Consider the following 18600-nt stretch of genomic DNA (forward strand, 5'->3'; position numbering starts at 1 on the left):
ATAAACACACTTCAGAAAATTGATAATGTACATTTTGTTGTTGCTGTTTTTGGTCATGGGGCTCTTGAACTCTGGGCCTGGACACTGAGCTCTTCAGCTCAAGGCGAGTGCTCTGCCACTTGAGCCACAGCGCCACTTCTGGTTTCCTGGTGGTTAATTGGAGATAAGAGTGCCACAGACTTTCCTGCCTGGGATGGCTTTTAAATTTTATTTTATTTTATTTTATTGTAAAGATGCTGTACAGAGGGGTTACAGTTACATGAATAAGGTAATGAGTACATTTCTTGTTGAGCATTGTTACTCCTTCCTTTGTTTTTCTCCTACTATCCCTTCCCTCCCCCCTCCCCCCCTTCTGAAGTTCATTTCCAAGTGTCTTGTGAGTCTCATTGTTGCAATAAGTCATCCTGTGTCCTTGTTTCAGCATTTTGTTATTCCTCTTCCCCTCCACAAATTGAATAAATGTATATACAAGATGCAAGATACCAAAATCAAATATAGTGACAACAGGAATATACCATAGGAGGAGGAACATACAAAAGAAACAAAAAAAAATCACATAGTACATTAAAAACAACAACAAAGACAAATCTCTGTGTCCATATCTTGGGGTTCATTTTGCTTAGCATCATGTTACATGGTCATATGTACATAACTTTTGAGCTTTTCTGCTTATCTGATAACATTATCCTAATACTAATTATTGCAAATGAGGGAAACCATGGGACCTATATTTTTTGGGGCTGGCTGATTTTTTCCCCAAGTCTTTCCATTTCCTAACAAATGGGTGGTGTCATTCTTTCTGATGGAAGCATAGAATTCCATTGTGTATGTATATCTATCTATCTATCTATCTATCTATCTATCTATCTATCTATCTATCTATCACATTTTCTTGATCCATTCATCTACTGAGGGGCATCTAGGTTGCAAATGATCACAAACAAGGCCACACTAAAGCTACTAGCATAATTATATTTATCGCAGCATTATTCATCATAGCTAAGATATGGAACCAACCCAGATGCCCCAGGATGGAACTGCAATCCTCAGATCTCAGTCTCTTGAGTAACTAGGATTCCAGGTATGAGCCACTGGCACCCAGCCAATAATGCACCTTTTAAAATCCATTTGTTTGCTGTATCTTGAAAGCAAATGAGTCAAATTAAGATTAAATATAAATTTAAAAAGATATCGATAACCCTAGAAAAAGCATTCAAAAACAGCAAAGGCTAGTATAACATTAAGTAAATCAGAACACAGTCCTTATTAAGGGTATTTTTGTTTGTATATTCATAACCCTTAACTCTTAACATAAGGCTTCATGAGCAGGGGATCTTCTCTTCATGGCTTGAGTTCCTGAGTAAGTATATTTCTGTTATAATTTATTCCACCTGTGTCTGCCAATTTCTTTCCACTTGCCTTCTCCTGTGACATTCTGGCTCATGTTTCTTCATAAAGCTCTAAGCCAGTTATTAATAACAGTCCAGTGAGCTCTGATCAACTAAAAGCATATGGTGTTTTTCATGAGAGAGATCATCCTCTTGAATTTGGACTTTGATTACTGAATCCCTCAACAGTAAGTGGTCTTATTTTTTTTAAATAATAAAATTGCATTTTAAGAAATTTATGTAGGAAGATAGAGTACAGTATACCTCTTCTTTTCCTCTGGTGGAAGGAAAACATACTGTTATAAAAGACTTGCTAAGACTCACAAAGTCCATTTCCATTCCTGAATGTCAACATCTCCCTTAGTATGCTAAGACTGATTACAAAAGAGACACATAAACTAAAATCTTCCTCCTTTTGTCTCTTGGCTCCATGTAGGCAGGAGATGTACGAGATTAATAATATCGTGTGCAAGTTTCTTGACCAAGTTCTAGTACTGCTGCTTGATACCTTTGCTTCCCTGTATTTCCTCTCCAAATAGGATTCCGTTGATTTCAAAGAGAATTTTCACATATGGAAAGTGCATGCAGGATAGGAGACAATGGGGTCTTGCTATTTTTTCCCATATTCCAGGTTTGCATCAGAAGACATGATCTTGTTGCATGGCTCCATTGCCTGTCTGTTTTGTAGCCAAATGCTTTGTCTTTGCAGCTTTCTTTATAATGGTTGCTTCTGAAAATTCTACAAAGTAGGTCACTGAGATTTCTGTCTGGAAAAATAGGATCATAAAACGCAGAAAGGCAGATGTTTTACTTGGTCGTTGGGCACTGAACTGAAAGCAGGCATTTTGATCCTTCTTCAAGATTCTTCTTCATAGACTGGTACAAGTTTCTGAGTGGGTTATACACATTCAGTTCCTGAGTATATGCATCGGGCTACTATATAACATTTTTAATGGAGGCATTGCCATGAACTAGAAAGTAATAGGGGGGATCCAGTAGGGATTCCTGGTTTGGACCACTTACAAATGGTGTGGTTTTACTCAGGGACTCAGTTATTCATTTGTAAAGTGAGAATCTTAGCCTGCTTTACAGGGTTGTCAGGTTTACTAATAATGTTTAAAAGCAGCCAGGTAGAGTAAGAGCTGTTTTAACATTGGTCATAAAAATCCTTAATCATCGTTCACTGGTTTCAGTTTTAAATCTAGAACATTCAATGTGGTCTTTGATGGGAAATTAGAGGACACTATTAGCTTTTACTGCTTTTTATCTCTTCATTTTTAGAATAATGCAAGCCCCGCAAATGGGATGAGTGGCATGCAGTAATTTAGGACATGAAGGCTAGGGCTGGGATCAGTGGTGACAGGGGAGTCCAAAATGAATTTCAAACACAAGAATTATTTTTATAAATGTACCTGCCCTGTTACAAGCAATATCTAGCTTTTTTTTTTCTTTTAGGTAGGTGCTTCTGGATTTCCAGAGGACAGATTCGCTTTTTCCTACGTTTTATTCTGTTCCATGAGTCTGGATAGCACAAGGATGGTTGTCTGAAGACGCCTGCTTCCCACGGTGTTACTCTGTGACTCAGAAGACAGAATGAGATTTGTGTTTCCCTCTGCAAGCTTTCATTCTGCACAGCTGTATTTCATTTTTAATGTGTGCAGGGTACAGTGTTAGGACAGTGTTAGGCTAGTAAGAGTCCCATAAACTTTTAATATAGTAGGAAAAAGCAGTCATTATATGAGTAACTCTGAGTAAGAGTCAGAATGGGCTTGGTCATGATTCAGTGCTCTTCAGAGCTCCTCCTAAGTAATGACTGTGTGTCAGCACCACCTTAATGTCACACACAGAAGAAATTACTATTGATCATGTATTTGTCCTGCACTTGCAGTTGGTGCTATCAATTTTCTTCTATAGGAGGTCAAAGTCTTTCATTTAAAACTCAAAATTTGGCTCTCCAACTTAGCCAGTGACTTTGTCAACTAAATGCCACAAAGATGATTCCGTGAATATTTGCAGAGAAGTGTGTGGTGTGGGCTGTTTAGACAGTTAAAAAGCCTTACCAAGCTGTGCACTGTGGCTCATGCTGCTAATCCTAGCTATTTAGGAGGCTGAGAGATTGTGGTTCAAAGCCAGCCCAGGCTGGAAAGTCTTGAGACTCTTTTATTTTTATTATGAAAATACCGTACAGAGGAGTTAAAATTACATGGGCAAGATAATGAGTACATTTCTTATCAAGCATTGTTGCTTCTTCCTTTGTTTCCCCTTGCTATCCCTTCCCATATCCCGCCCCACCCACCCATATTCCCCCCCTTCCCCCACAACCCCCACCCCCACCCTTGGCCAAAGTTGTAACATAACAACTTGTACATCTCATTGTTGCAATGGGTCCACCTGTATCCCTAGTTAAACGATTTGTTTTTTCACTTCCCCTCCACAAATCATACCAATATCCAATACAGTGAAAACAGGAGTTATATCATGGGGGAGGGACATACAAAGCAACAAAGAAATAATCTTATAAATATGTTAGAAACAATCGCATGAAAGTAAAAAACATTTGAATGCTTATCTTGGGGTTCATTTCACCTAACATGAACATATCTGACCTTTTCTGCTTGACTCAGACGTATTCCCTTATTGCAAATAAGGGAAACCATGGGACCTATGTTTCTTTGGGCCTGGCTTACTTCACTTAATATAATTTTTTCCAAGTCTTTCCATTTCCTAACAAATGGGGCAATGTCATTTTTTCTGATGGAGGCATAGAATTCCATTGTGTATATATACCACATTTTCTTGATCCATTCATCTACTGAGGGGCATCTGGGTTGCTTCCATGTCTTAGCTATGGTAAATAATACTGCAACAAACATAGTCGTGCTGGTAGCTTTGTAGACATTTGGGTAAATGCCCAAAAGTGGGATTGCTGGGTCATAGGGAAGCTCTATGTGGAGTCTTTTGATGAACCTCCATACTGCTTTCCAAAGTGGTTGAACAAGTTTACACTCTGTGAGATTCTTGTTTCCAATTAACTATCAGAAAACCAGAATTGGAACTGTGGCTCAAAGTGGTAGAGTGATAGCCTTGAGCAAAAAAAAAATAAATAAAACTCAAGTGACAGCATGCAGGCCCTGAGTTCAAGCCCTATGACTTGGAATTGAACTCAAGGCCTAGACACTATTCCTAACTTTTTTCTTTTAAAGTTGGTGCTCTACCACTTGAGCCACAGCTCTACTTCCAGTTTCTTTTTGGTTAATCAGAGATAAGTGTCTTTTGGGTTTTTCTGTCTGGGCTGTTTTCTAACCAAGATCCTCAGATCTCAGCCTCCTGAATAGCTAGGATTACAGGTGTGAGCCAAAAGTACCCTGTATCAAATGCTTTTGAGAATTCATATAAGCCCAGAGATTCTTTGCTTTCTCATTCCTTAACCATAGTCAGTCCAGGGATGACACTTACTTGGGTGGTTGAGTTCTACAAATAACATCCCCCCACAAGTTCAGCCCATCTTTCCCACTTTTGTTTCTCCATAATACCTAAGAGATAATTGTTGGATGGTATTACCGCAGTGGGACTCCCTCAGGAAGCCTGGTGTAGCTCGTCCCCAGCCAGACCTCTGCACATGTCATCTGTCCTTGTAAGACTGCATTCCTGCTATGATTCACGGAGAGGACTAGGAAACTTGGCAGGCAGAAAGTGGATAACATTTTGATTATTTACATTCAACAATATTTCCTAATGTCAAGTGCTCACAATTGTATAATGTAGGCATCTTAGGGTCAATGCACGATCTCTTTGGGGTGGGAATATGGCAGCTGGGAAATCTCATCCTTCTGAAGTCCTGTTAGATGATGGTTAAGAGAACATTTTGTTCATGTGGAGAAAAGTAGTTCATTTGGGGTCATGACATTCACTTTGAGGCATGGCCATAGATGCTTTGGGAAAGCCAAAAACTGAAGTTTACATGGGAAATATATGAGACCAAAGATAGTGACTCCTTGCAAGTCTGAGACCATCCCTTCCCTGTGAAACCTATAGATCAGGAGGACCCTCCTTAGTACTACCCACCAGACAAGCCATTACTCCACTGTTCACATATTCATGCATCTGCCTCATCTTCCCAGGATGTTCGATCTCTGATGAACCATTTGTCGCTACTCATCCATCTAAGTCACTCCATCCCTTGGGATCATAGTTGTGCCACAGGGAAGGGGCCCACTCTCTGATTCAGCTTTGCCTAATCACCACTGAGTGCCAAATAGCACGCTGGGCTCTTGGCTTCCTTTAAAAAAAATCAATTCTGCAATGTGGTAAAGACTAGGCTGGGGGTTTTGAAGCCCAACAGATCTCCATGCAAATCCCTGTTCACTTCTTGCTAAGTCTGTGACCCTCACTTCTTTGGGCTTTGATCCCTCCAACTGAGAAGACTGTGTTATTAATAGTCAATCTTAGTTTTATAGACCTTAGATCAAATTGGGTGCTAGAGACTCAACTTTGTTAGGTATTACATTTTCTCAGACCCCTGCAAGACAGGTATTTCTATCTCTGCTCTCCACGTGAAACAGCATCCAGAGTTAATGCTTTGTCCAGGGCTACAAAGATAACAATGTCTGAGCCAAAGGCAGTTCTGTGGAGCTTCACATCCTACACAGTCTCTGTATTGTAAACTGAACGTCTGTAACCAAACATATGTTTTCCATTGAAGTTTACTTTGTCAAGTTCACCCTATCACTCTCTGTTTTCACTTGTGTTTAACTTCATCCAAGTCTTTTTTTGCCTGAATGTGAGATATGAAGAAATGATGAAGGTAACATCTTTTCCAATCACAAAGTCTTGTGAAACACAGAAATCCAATCAGAAAATAAGGCAATTATGGTGCTAGCTCTGGAAAAAAAAAACTGTGACCACACAAGTCTTGTACTTCTCCAGGCCTTGTTTGTCAAGTGAGAAGTTCATAAAAGATCAGATATTATTTCTGATGTCAGCTTTCTTTTAACACTTAAAACTTTGCAATACTATTGTTTTTCTTACCAAAAAAAGAGAGAGAGAAATCACCTCAAATTCAAGTCATCATCAAGAAACAAGGTATGAAAAAATAGGCTGTAGTCATTCAAAAGCCACATACCATGTCTTTATTCTCTAGTACAAGATTCATGTCAATGATAATTTCTTAGCTATGGGTTAAATTCCATTTGCGATGTAATTCACCACTGAGTAGGATTTAGTGGGATCTTAATTCATTCAAAAAGTGTGGCTTGAATCTACATTTCAGGAATCTAGAGAACATAAGAAAAGATCATGAGTTTTCAATTAACTATGGAATCCATTGACTCTGAGTGCGTGGGTTGGGGGGAGTGAATTTCCATCATGACATAGGAACAGTAGCCATCTCAACAGAACACATTTATCCTAAATCTTGATATGTTTGTTCTCTTCCAATAATTTGAATTAGTTCCCCATTGCAAGTAAAAAAAGCAAAAAGCAGCAATAAATAATTTTCTTATGATTTCTCAAATTTTTCTTTCTTTCTTTTTTTTGTCAGTGGTGGGGCTTGAGCTCAGTGCCTAGGCATTGTCCCTGAGCAATTTGCTCAAGGCTGGTGCTCTACCACTTTGAGCCATAGTTCTACTTCCAGTTTTCTGGTGGTTAATTGGAGGTAAGAGTCTCACGGGGATTTTCTGTCCAGGCTAGCTTTAAACTGTGATCCTCAGATTTCAGCCTCCTGAGTAACAGGATTAAAGGCATGAGCCATTGACACCTGGTAATTTATCAAGTTCAAAAGGACAATTTAATTGAACATAATCTTAATGGGAAAAGTATGACATTTTCCAAACTGAGACTAATCGAAAAGACTTCAAACCTGGGGTTTCATTTTTAAAATGGTTTTCTGGGAAAATATTCTCTGTGTGCTGTTTTTCTTGTTACTGCCATCTGAACAAAATGAGCTCTGTCTTCCAAGAAAACATCGACTTCAAGTGTAACTCCTAAGCCAAAACTTGTTGAGAACTAATTAGTGTCAGAGACCATGAGACACTGGGATCCAAGATAGATAAGGACTCTCATCTTCTAAGAACACAGCAACTATTCATGTAAACAGCTGTGGTATAGTGCAGTGGCTGACAATATACTGCAGACAAGAACAAAATAAGTTCTGCCAGGGAAGGAAGAGTGGATCACAAGAGGACACAGCAGTCTGAAAAGATGAGTAGGAGTTTGACAGATTTGTGCATTTTGATAGCTAAAGAAACTGAGATTGGTTCACTCAAAGGGCAGAGTCAATTGGTAGTATGATAGACTATAAGTAATAGTTGTTATTACTTATTATATTATTATAGGTTTACTTTCTAGGTAGAAGTATTATTTCATTTAATTTTCACATTATGCTATGAAATAGAAACTATTATCATCCCCAGTTTATAGAAGTTCTAACTGAGGCATACAGATAATTTAACCTGCCAAAAGTCTCCTGGTAAGTGGCAGATCTAAGATTTGAAACATCTTCATATGCTTCTAGACCCCTTTCTCAACTAACATGTCCTTGAAGAATTTGTCTTATGGCTTGCTAATGTTCAGAGAATTAAGGGGAGAAACTTGTCGTGTACAAGGTGAATAGTGAGTAGAAACAAAATATAAATGAAAAGAGTGAGGCATGGCGGCACCAGTTGTAGTCTCAGCACTCAGGAAACTGAGGCAGGATGCTTACAAAATCATGTTCAGCCTAGGTATTAATCATAAGATCTTGTTTCAAAAGACAAAACAGTTATGATGCATTTGTTCTGAGTACATTGTTTGTGTATGTGTGGAAAAACCACAACGAAATCCCCCTCATCTTAATAAATTTGATTCAAAAATTAAAAAAAAGAATTTCAGAAAAAAGAATATGATAGTTAAAGATAGTAAAAATAAATAAATAGAGGTTACCAAAACACTACTTTCAGCTAACCTCATTGCTACACAGTAAGCGTATAGTTATAGTCTGGGAAATGTCCCACTGAAAGAGGGCAGATTGTTTTGACATGAGTAAAATAACAACTCACTGTTATTCTGAACTCTGGCAAACTCAGGGATGTCAGGCCTACAGAGGCAATGGTGAGACCATCCAACCCATTGTTCAACAAGCAATCCACATTAATGGAAAGCAGCCAGGACTCAAAACGAGAGGCTATTAATGAATTTGTAGTAGATTTCTCTTCTAGTATAGTCAATTTCCACTGTAATGAAGAGCCTTTCAAAAGTAACTTCTCATTTGAAAACATTAATAAATCAGTGAAGATGAGAGAAGGTGACACCTGGAGTCATAGACTGCTGTCTGGACTTCCACACTGAATAACAACAGGCTTGCGCTACTTTGGGCCCATACTGCCCAATAGTTGATTGTCAAGGCCCAGCACACAACTGTCTCTCAATAAACAATAGTTTCATAATTTATTTAGATGGCCTATGAAGGGGAAATGGACAGATTTCAATTGTCTTGCTTTTCAACATGTGTCTCTGCTTCTGTGAACATTATCTTCATGGTTACATATTGATAGAAGGAATAGGATTAGAGAATTCTTCTTAAGATATTTTTGAAATGTGAATCACATGTTTAAGACTTGGATCCAAGGAAAAGTGTTTTTCTTTTGATTGCAAAAGAGATTTTACAGAGTGTGCTCTGTTCTTTTTCTTGACCAAAGGCCACACCTCATCAAGGGAAATAGTAAAGGTTGAAAGGAGCTGAGAAAAGGGTGAACTAGGAATAAGATTTTAACAGTAGAGGTTTGGTTGTTGTTTGGTTGGTTCTTTCACCACAGGAGCAAGCCATCTGGAGAATACATAATTTTTGTGATGTTGGGAGTCAGGAATCATACCAGAAACTTTTTTTGCCTAACAATCAGATAATAGAGGCAAGGGCATGCATGCCCATGACAGAATGGATAGTGAATATAATGAAGTCCAGCTCCTAGAAAACCAAGGTTATTGCTGTTTTCCATCTATCTAACCAACTTTGTAAGAGCGCTACTCAAGTGTCCAATAAATAAGGAACACATCCATTTTAATTAGATTATTTGGAGATAAATTTTGATGGAGTCAAAGGAAAAATGTTTTAAAAACTAGATATGGGACGATCTATTCTGGTTTCAGTGTAATGTTCTATGAAATTATATGCTGACTTCCCAATGCCTTCTGAACATGGGTAAAAGAGAGGTAGATGCATTGAAATGGGAAGGAAATTATTTGTAGTTACTTGATGCTTCAATATAAGAAATACTTGGCCTCAAAATAATGTAGGATGCCATATCAGAAATAGAAGGCTGTATCATTTTAGTTGTGATTTTTAAAACACAAGACATTCAATAATTTTTAAACCACTTAAACTTGTTTGAAATTTATGTGTGTTTTTAGTGTATGTTTTGGTCAGGGGCTGGGAAGGTGGATCAGTGGTAGAATGCTTGCCTCGCATGCATGAGGCCCTGGGTTCGATTCCTCAGCACCACATAAGCAGAAAAAAGCCGGAAGTCGCGCTGTGACTCAAGTGGTAGAGAGCTAGCCTTGAGCTAAAAAGCTGAGGGACAGCACCCAGGCCCAGAGTTCAGCCCTCATGACTGACCAAAAAAAAAAAAAAAACCCAACAAAAACCAACAACTAGGGAGTTGTAGGCATACTCCAGTGGTAGAGTGCCTGATTAGCAAGCACAAGACCCCGAGTTCAACCCCCAGCACTGCCAAAAACAAAGCAAAACAACACTCGAAAGTTTTTTAAATTGATGCTATTAAATAAATAGCTTCCTCTCAAATGCAAAGAGGGGGAAAAAAAACAAAAACTTGATTGCTAAGATTGTACCTGAGTAAGAAGTAATATATATTAACATAGTAGAATGTAATCAAGGTATTGTTATGCTTTTAATTTTCTGTGTGTGTGCATGCATGCATGCCAGTACTGCAGCTTGGATTTGTCCTCTCAAGGCTAGTGCTATCTCAAGCCACACCTTCAGTTCTGGCTTTTTTTTTGGGGGGGGGCGTTTAATTGGTTATAAAAGTCTTATAGTCTTTCCTTCTCTAGCTTTAAACCAAGGTCCTCAGATCTCAGCCTCCTGAGTAGCTAGGATTATAAGCATGAGCCACTGGCATCTGGAAATACTCAAAATTTTAGTCCATAGTAAGATATGTGCATGCTAACGAACATGTTACAATACAAATGTGTGTACTTCCAATGATGTAGATCTAAAAGCTCATAATCTTCCTGCTTTGGCCTCATGAATATTGAGATTACAGGTCTATATCAACTCACTTAATTCATATTTAACTATTGAATTATCATTTTCAAGTAATGCTTTCGTGCTTTCATATTTGTAATAACCATCATTTAAATGAATACTCAGTTTCTAGCTAAAACATGATTTATTGGCCAGTCCCATGTGTATGCCCTTACTTAGTAAAAATGTTATGAAGCTTGTCATTTTCTCACCTCTGCCTTTCACCTATTCACTTATGAGTTGACTACTTTTCTATACAGACAATACATAGATGGAACAAACTTCAAATCCAGATTGCTTCAAAATCTGAAACATTTTGAGCACCAATAAGATACCATAACTGGAAATTCTACATTTAGCTTCATGTGATAGGTCACAATCAAATAAAGTTACCTTTAGACCATGCATATAAACGTTACATATTGAAACATAAATGAATTTTGTTAGTGGCATATGCTTTTAATCCCAGCACCAGTGAGACCAAGGGAAGAGAGAGGCAATTTCAAGGCCAGTCTGGGCTCCATAATGAGACCTTGCCTCAAAAAAATTAAATTAAATTAAAATAATAAATAAAAGAATTTTGTGGTTAAACTTGGGAGCCATCTGTAAGATATATTGTTATACATATGCAAAATTTCCAAAAATCTGAAAAAGAAAACCAAAACAATTTGATTCCAAAGAGATACTTAGCTTGATCTTAAATCAAAACAAGCAAAGCTTAAAGAGAAGAGAAAAAGAATATGGAAATCAGGGCAAGGAAATAAACAACAATAACAGAAAACAAAGAGCACAATGAAAAACTGTAATAAACACCTTGAAGCACAATTATCTTTATTATATTTAAGTTATAAGATTAACATCTAAGGAACATGGTTAACGGATATTTTATATCCTGGTTTATGCTATGAATCAACTCTTCTACTTTCTAATTTGTAAAAGCAATGCAAAAAAAATCTCAAATATAGAGAAGGTTTATGTTGTTTCTGTTAATGTCATAGAGATATTGAAGTCTTTGTTTGACACAATTTTTAGGGGGATTGTTTTTTGTGTTTTTAAAATGTGGCAAATGTATCCCTTGCCAGGAAAATCTTAGAATTCATTAATTTTTCTGATAAATATTTTCACTCAGCTATACAATCCATTATTAAAATGAACCTACAAAGTCTTATTTTCCAAAGACCACTCAACGTCTTCTTTGGAAAGTAATTTTAGAGTCTCTCCATGCAGGCTCCCTGCTCCTAACCCCCCCTCCCCACCCCACATTGCAATCCAATTAAACCTCTTAATGTGCTTTCACACAGGACACCACCTGTGTTGGATGCACTTTGGTCTAGCAAGAGCAGAGGTCGGAAAAAAAAAAAAAGAAGAACCTCCCCCACCCCATAGAGGAGCCGAGTTACCTACCACTACCTGAAATTCATTCAGGTAAGAAAAGGGTTTTTCTCTAGCCAGTCCTTCATCTCTACTAGATCTCTACTAATTTTCTGCTCCTCCCTCACTTCTTCACTGCTTTGGGAGAGAGAAGAAAATAACCAAAAGAACACACATTGAAGATGCCGAAGTCCAAGGCCAGGGGGCTACAGAAGAAAGGAAGGTCCTCAAAGTGGGAGAAGACAGCATCTGCCTAGTATTCATCTCTTAACTTTCTCTCTTCCTGTCTTTCTCATTTCATTTCCCATCTCTCTCTCCTTGTCTTTGTCTCCATTTCTCTCTCCCTCTCTGTCTCTCCACCCTTTGTTTCTCCCTGCCTCCTGCTATCTTTTTCTCTATCTGTCTCTCTTTTAACTACATACATTCCTACACATATTTTTAGTCTAAGGATCTGTAAATCGTTTCTTGCTTCTGTGTTCTCTGAAAAGATGCCAAACTTCTCTGAATGATGCCAAACTCCCACAACCCCACCCTAACAGACATTAAGTGAAATGCTATGACAATATGGGAAACAGACCACCTATGGATATCTGTTACAATTTTAGCTATTAAAAATAAAACTATTTCTGAAACACAAAGATGTTGAAGAAATTAAATGTTTGATATCTTTATAGGTGTGACCAACTTATGTGGGAGAGGTTCTGGAGAAAAGATAGAACCTGAAATAAAAAAAGATTTTTAAAAAAATTATTTCCTACCTTGTCTTCAAGTTCTCATTTCCAGAACATCAAGTGCACAGTTCAGAGGAAAGGGAGCCTCATTTATACCAACAAAAACGATTAAGATGATAAATAACTGCAGCCACATCATAAATAAACTATGAATAACATAGGAAGAGAATGGTCTCTACAAAAGTTTCTTGTTACTCCTTCTAGAAAGATGAGAAAGTTATGTCTTTTATAATGAAAGGCACATTTGACATGGAAGAACCTATAAGCATGACATAAAGTGATCAAAATGAGTGGGAAAGAAATAATTTATTTGTTGGTTACTAATAGGTAGAAAGAATTCCCTGGAAGACTTATCATTGTCATTATATGTTTTAAATGAAGTATGAGGTGGAGTTGGAAAGCACTAAGGTTATAAATATGTTCCTCTAATGATATTTTTCTCTTTTTCTCCCCCATAGGGAACAGGAGTTCTGAATATGACTGGTAAAAATTGGATATTAATTTCTACAACCACCCCTCAAAGTTTGGAAGATGAAATAGTTGGAAGACTTCTGAAAATTTTGTTTGTTTTATTTGTTGACTTAATGACTATTATGTATGTTGTTATAACTTCTTAGGAAGTTTGACTTCCTTCCCATGTACATTTCAAACTGAACTCCAGTGAATAAAAATTTGTATGGAGGTATGCTGAGTGACTTCACTTTGCTGATGTCACCAACTTATTCAAGAAGCCAATAAAACATTATAATAGAAACAACATGGTATTCTTTAGTACTGTCTGGTTTATAAATAACTTCACGTAAATTGAAGTGCATTTATTTTCTGAAAAATCTACACAGTCATAAAACTGCTCGAATCTTGATTTGTAAAACCTTCTTATTAATATTATTAGTCTCTGTTTTTAAAATAATGTTACCTAAAATTTGTAGGTAAAATTATAAACGAACTTGATTTTTTTTGTGACCTTTCGTGCCATTCTATTTTTTTGTTGCTCTATTTATTTTTATTATCTTTCAGTAGTTGTATGAAAGGGGTTTCAATTCAACATGTCAGTTTGTGAATACAACAAACTATTCTATTTTTAATACAACCTCAGCTTTCCAAAGCCATGTTTACATATAGGATAGCAATAGTTTTTACCCACTTTTTTTTCTTTTCTTTCTTTCCTCTCCTCTTTCCTCCGTCCCCTCTTCTTCCCTTTTCTTCACGTCCCTTGCATCCTTCTTCCCTCCTTACTGTCTTTTTTTTATTACTAGGTTTTGAACTCAGGACATTTTGGAAGGTAGGTGCTCTTTTCTCAAAGCCAAATCTCCATGTCTGCTTTCTGCAGGCATTTTGTGATAGTATATTGCTTTTTTCCCCAAGTGTATACCCAGGTGAGATCTGCCTCTGTAGTTAGAGTAATAGGGGTGCATATCACTAGGCCAAACTCTTAGTTAAAAAGGGGATTGTAAACTTTTCTCCCCCAGATACCTATAAACCATAGTCCTGCTGGTCTCAATTTCCAGCTAAGATTAAAGGTGTGAGCCACTGATGCCCAGCTTACCCATTTTCTTTCTTTCTTTCTTTTTTACTAGACAGGTTTAATGATACATTGCTCTTCACAGAGAAGTTGAACAGGAATACACCCATGCAGTGCAGATCCCAAATACACTGGCTTCCCACCTAAAACATCCCAGCTCTCCTTCCAGGATAACAGCTGCCAGTGGAGGAATGAGAAACTTAACTTTGTGGGGGAAAAAAAGGAGAAATAGCAATTCTGTAGTTAGCTGGTAATGGAGGAATCGAGTGCCCTTCACTGGGCTGTTTTGGCCTTCTTGTTCTTCTTGTCTCTCTTCTTCAGCCCATCCATGTTAGCTCTGAGCAGGTTTGGGTAAGCCATCTGAAATTTATTCACTTCTTTAGAGCTCACCACAGTGCTGATCTTCTTCCCCTCAGTAGCTCTCAACAGACACTTGTTTTCTTCAGGCTCAAGACCCTCCGCAGAACCCGTCCTTGGAATGGGTTTTATTCGACCATCATACTTCTTCAAGGTGATGAACACGCTGCCCAGTGGGTGGCACTTCTGGAACAGCCTGGTCAGCTCCATCAGGAACTGCTCCCTCTCCAACAGCACCATGGCGGGGTGCTGCGGCCCACCACTCAGCCAAAGCCCCAAACAGTTAGGGACGGAAGCCTCTTACCCATTTTCTTATATGCATATTTCATCAGTTTGTAGGGAGATTGTTTTCATAATCCTGGAAAATTAAATAAGAGAATTATTTCTTCCAACAAAGATTTAAGAGGGGGGAGTAGAGAGACTTATGAGAGAATTTTATTTTAGGGAGAACATATCAGGAAAGAAAAAAGTAGGATAGTGTTATATTAACTTCTTATTTTGAGCTAAATGCTCACTGTTTTTTAGTTAACAGAAGGCTTACAAGACAGGTATATTCTATGAGACAGATATAGGTCACTGCCCACCCCCCACTTAAACAATGAAGAAAGTGAATCTGGAGAAAATATGCCAGCTTGAGGCCATAACTAGAAAGTAGCAAACTAGGTCTTAAGCCCTCACAATCAATAATATTACATTTCCTTCAAAGGTAAATAATAATACATCAGTAAAATAATATGAATCTGCTGAGCTTAACTTCTATTTATTTGGGCATAATATGTTCTCCAGGTCCCTATCACTACGTTTAGTGCTGCCTCTGGATATTTTCTCACTCCACATTTAAAAATTTAACAGGAAGATTAAGTTTACCTCTTTCTTAGGTCCAACATAACAAAGTGTTCTTTTGCCTTGTTTTCTTAATTCCTTCATTTTCCGACAGTCTTCGTTAAAATATAACTTTTAAACTGCAGTTTAAGCTTTTGGAAAGCAAAGTTCCCCTGTCCTTTACACTTTTTGTGTTTTTTTTTATTAGACACGCATGCTTAACAAAACTTGAATATCTTCAGTGTGATGATTTTCTTCTCTGAATTGGCCCAGTCACTAATTCAAGGTTTTATAAGAGACCTAATGGAGTGTGAAAGGAATTGGACCTTTGAGACATCTTCCCGAGCTGACTCTTCCCTGACCTTCATGTGATGTTGGATATTTAAACACAACCCTTCCTTTTGTACAAAAGGGCAACCTTCTAATGATGGGATATGCATCTCCCCATCCCGTTGACCTGGGATTTCTTTGAGCCAATCTTCAGATCACTCACTGATGAGAAAAATCACTTCAGTATTCAGGGGATTGTTTGGTTATTTTGTTCAAGGACATAGGCAGTTTCATTAGAACTAGCAACCCTGAAGCTAGACTACACAGGCAGTATATAACCTGGCTTCCCTTCTCAACTAGCTCTTCAGCTTTCTTAACTAAGGAATAGCACCTACTACTCTATGTCCTAAGTTTGTAGAGAGGAAGAAGAGATGACTAGTATGAAGAGCTTAGTGCAGTGTCTAGCATTTGAAAACCCTTACTTTATAGTAAGTTATTGTTGTTATCATCTATAGGTGGGAGCAGAAGTGATTTATCTCACTTCAAAGTGAATGTTAGCAAGCCTCAGCCACCTGGCCTATGCTCTAGGTTAGCCCATGCTATTGGCCCAAGGCCAGTGATGACCTTCCACTGATGCCTGGGCATAGTTCTGTTGGAGACAGAAGTCTGAGCTAATTGACTCTGGGAGGGCTTTGTTTGCTATGTTTGGGTCGAGGAATGATGTCTAAATTTTATGCTGTTACTTGATCAAAGAAGAAAAACACATGATAAACACGGAGTCATACATGTAAGTAATGTTTGTAAAGGCAGTTTTTCTTTACTCTTCAAAGAAATGTTAATTCAGTTCCTCTTTTGCCAAGTAGGGTGTTGGGAAGCCAAGTCAAAGTGATGGGCAAAACAGACTTGGTTCCTGTTCTCATGGAGTTCACAGCCTAGGGGAAAAATCGGGGAATGTGCAAACGGTACAGTTATGATTGGGGACTATCAGGTAGGACACACCCAGAGTGTAATGATGTTATAGAGGGAGATGACCCAAGGATGATCAGCAGCAGCAACTTCTAGGGGGTGTTAGACACCCCAATCCTAACACCCCTGAAAGCTACTGAGTTGAGAATCTGCACTGTAACCAGTTTCCCATGATTCATATTCACGCTATGGTTTGGAAAACTCTGGGCAGCTCATGGATAAGGTGCTCTGCTATGTTGTTGCTCTGGCTACTGGACAGCTATGTGACCTTTGGGCAAGTTGTTAAACCTTTGTGGGTTTTCTGCTTCTCCTATGGTAAAGGAAGAGAGTGGGGAGTGGAGAAAGGAAGGAAAAGAGGGAGGAAGGAAGGAAGAAATAAAGAAGGAAGAAAAGAAAAAAGGAAGGAAGAAGGGAAGGAAGGAAAGGAGGGAGGGAGGGAAGGAGGAAGGATGGATTCTATCTGCTTTTCATATCATAGAAATACTGTAAACATTAAATAAACTGTGTTGCAATTTTCATGAAAGCCTGTAATACAATGGAGTTGAATAAATGTAAGATTTTGTCAAAGAAAACAGGAGGAGCTCTCTAAGGGCAGAATGTACTTTGTAAGGAGTGGTGTAAGGAACTCATAGCTCCTGTCAGTAAGAACTGGGAAAAGATTGCTTTCACAAATAGAAACAATATTCGTGATTACAGGTGTGTGTGTGTGTGTGTGTGTGTGTGTGTGTGTGTGTGTGTGTGTGTGTGTGTGTGTGTGTGTGTGTGTGTGTGTGTGTGTGTGTGTGTGCACGCAATCTGGATTAAGTAACATGTTTTTCTACAGTGGATTTCTGTGGTCTTAGAACTTAATGTCCCCCTTCAATCCTTCACTGGAGTACATAGTATTTCTTTTTTTTTTTTTTTTGAACTCAAGACCTTAAGCTTGCTTGGCTTGCTTACTCACCAGACACTCTATGACGTTAGCCACCCCTTCAGTACAGAAGGAGTCTTGTGACTTTTCTGCCCAGGCTGGCCTTAAACTTCTATCATCTGGATTTCAGCCCCTTGAAAGGCTAGGATTACATGCATGAGCCATGGATGCCCTACAATTTACCATTAATAAAAATAAAATACCTCAGGCCAGTCATGGTGGTGAGCACCTTTAATCCCAGCAGTGAAACCATATTAGAGAAGAGGAAAGGGAATGGAGATGAAGAAAGGGATGGAGAAGAGGGGAGGATAAAAAAGAAGAGAAGGAGGAAGAGGAAGAAGAGGGAGAATAATTATTTCTGGCCATGACTAAGTATAGATATCTACATGCTATGCACATCACATCCATTCAAGTATCAATTCATTTGTATCCTTCCCAGTTCAGAGGCTTCTTAAAGAAATTGTCCTGACTGTGAAAAGAGAGGTCAGGAAAATGCTTGCTAGAACCTTTGCTAATTATAAAAGCAAATATGTAGAGTGGAAATGTACTGTGCCTAGTGTTTTGCATAGTTTATGAAATTTAATCTGTACTAACAAGTCAATGAGGTAGTGCCAGTTTATAAATAAGGAAATGCAGACTCAAAGGAATTAAGTAAAATGCTCATGTTTATAGACTTGCTACTTGTGGTGTTGCAGTTAGATGATCAGAGAACAAGGCCCTCAACTGAAAACCATCTGCTTCTAGATCCCTGGAGATAACCATTCAGTCATTCAGTCTCATATCATGCCATAGAAGTTAATTATCTCACTCTTTTCTCATTTAAAATGCAAGAGTTTTGGATCACAACGAAGCATTTCAATCTGAAATTCAAGAATTCAATGAGTTAAATGACTATTGTATCCATCCTAAATTTGTTAAGAAACAGGGAATGTGTCAGCTATCCATATTATAGACCACTCTTTCTTATTTGCTAGAGCTTCAACCTGTATTAAAATGTCATCATGGCCTGTGGTATACATGTCTGAAAATGA

At 38.1% G+C, this 18600-nt stretch overlaps 1 protein-coding gene and 1 pseudogene across 1 annotated transcript; one reads left to right on the top strand and one right to left on the bottom strand.

Annotated features, from left to right (window-relative positions):
- Positions 1–1513: 1513 nt before the first annotated feature.
- Mrln (myoregulin) lies at positions 1514–13486 on the top strand. The gene is made up of 3 exons (XM_070020429.1): positions 1514–1576; positions 11922–12045; positions 13181–13486. The coding sequence occupies exon 3, from the start codon at positions 13199–13201 to the stop codon at positions 13337–13339; it is 141 nt and encodes a 46-aa protein (XP_069876530.1). The 5' UTR covers positions 1514–1576; positions 11922–12045; positions 13181–13198; the 3' UTR covers positions 13340–13486.
- Positions 13487–14502: 1016 nt separating this feature from the next.
- Positions 14503–14841, bottom strand: LOC138825768 (signal recognition particle 14 kDa protein pseudogene; annotated as a pseudogene).
- Between the last annotated feature and the right edge of the window lie 3759 nt (positions 14842–18600).

The sequence above is a fragment of the Dipodomys merriami genome, unplaced genomic scaffold (assembly GCF_024711535.1).
Source record: "Dipodomys merriami isolate MVZ:Mamm:240054 unplaced genomic scaffold, mDipMer1.0.p SCAF_14, whole genome shotgun sequence".
Classification (NCBI taxonomy): domain Eukaryota; kingdom Metazoa; phylum Chordata; class Mammalia; order Rodentia; family Heteromyidae; genus Dipodomys; species Dipodomys merriami.

Bases quoted from the DNA above. Each gene is read 5' to 3' on its own strand.
- Mrln (XM_070020429.1), top strand. From the start codon at position 13,199: ATGACTGGTAAAAATTGGATATTAATTTCTACAACCACCCCTCAAAGT.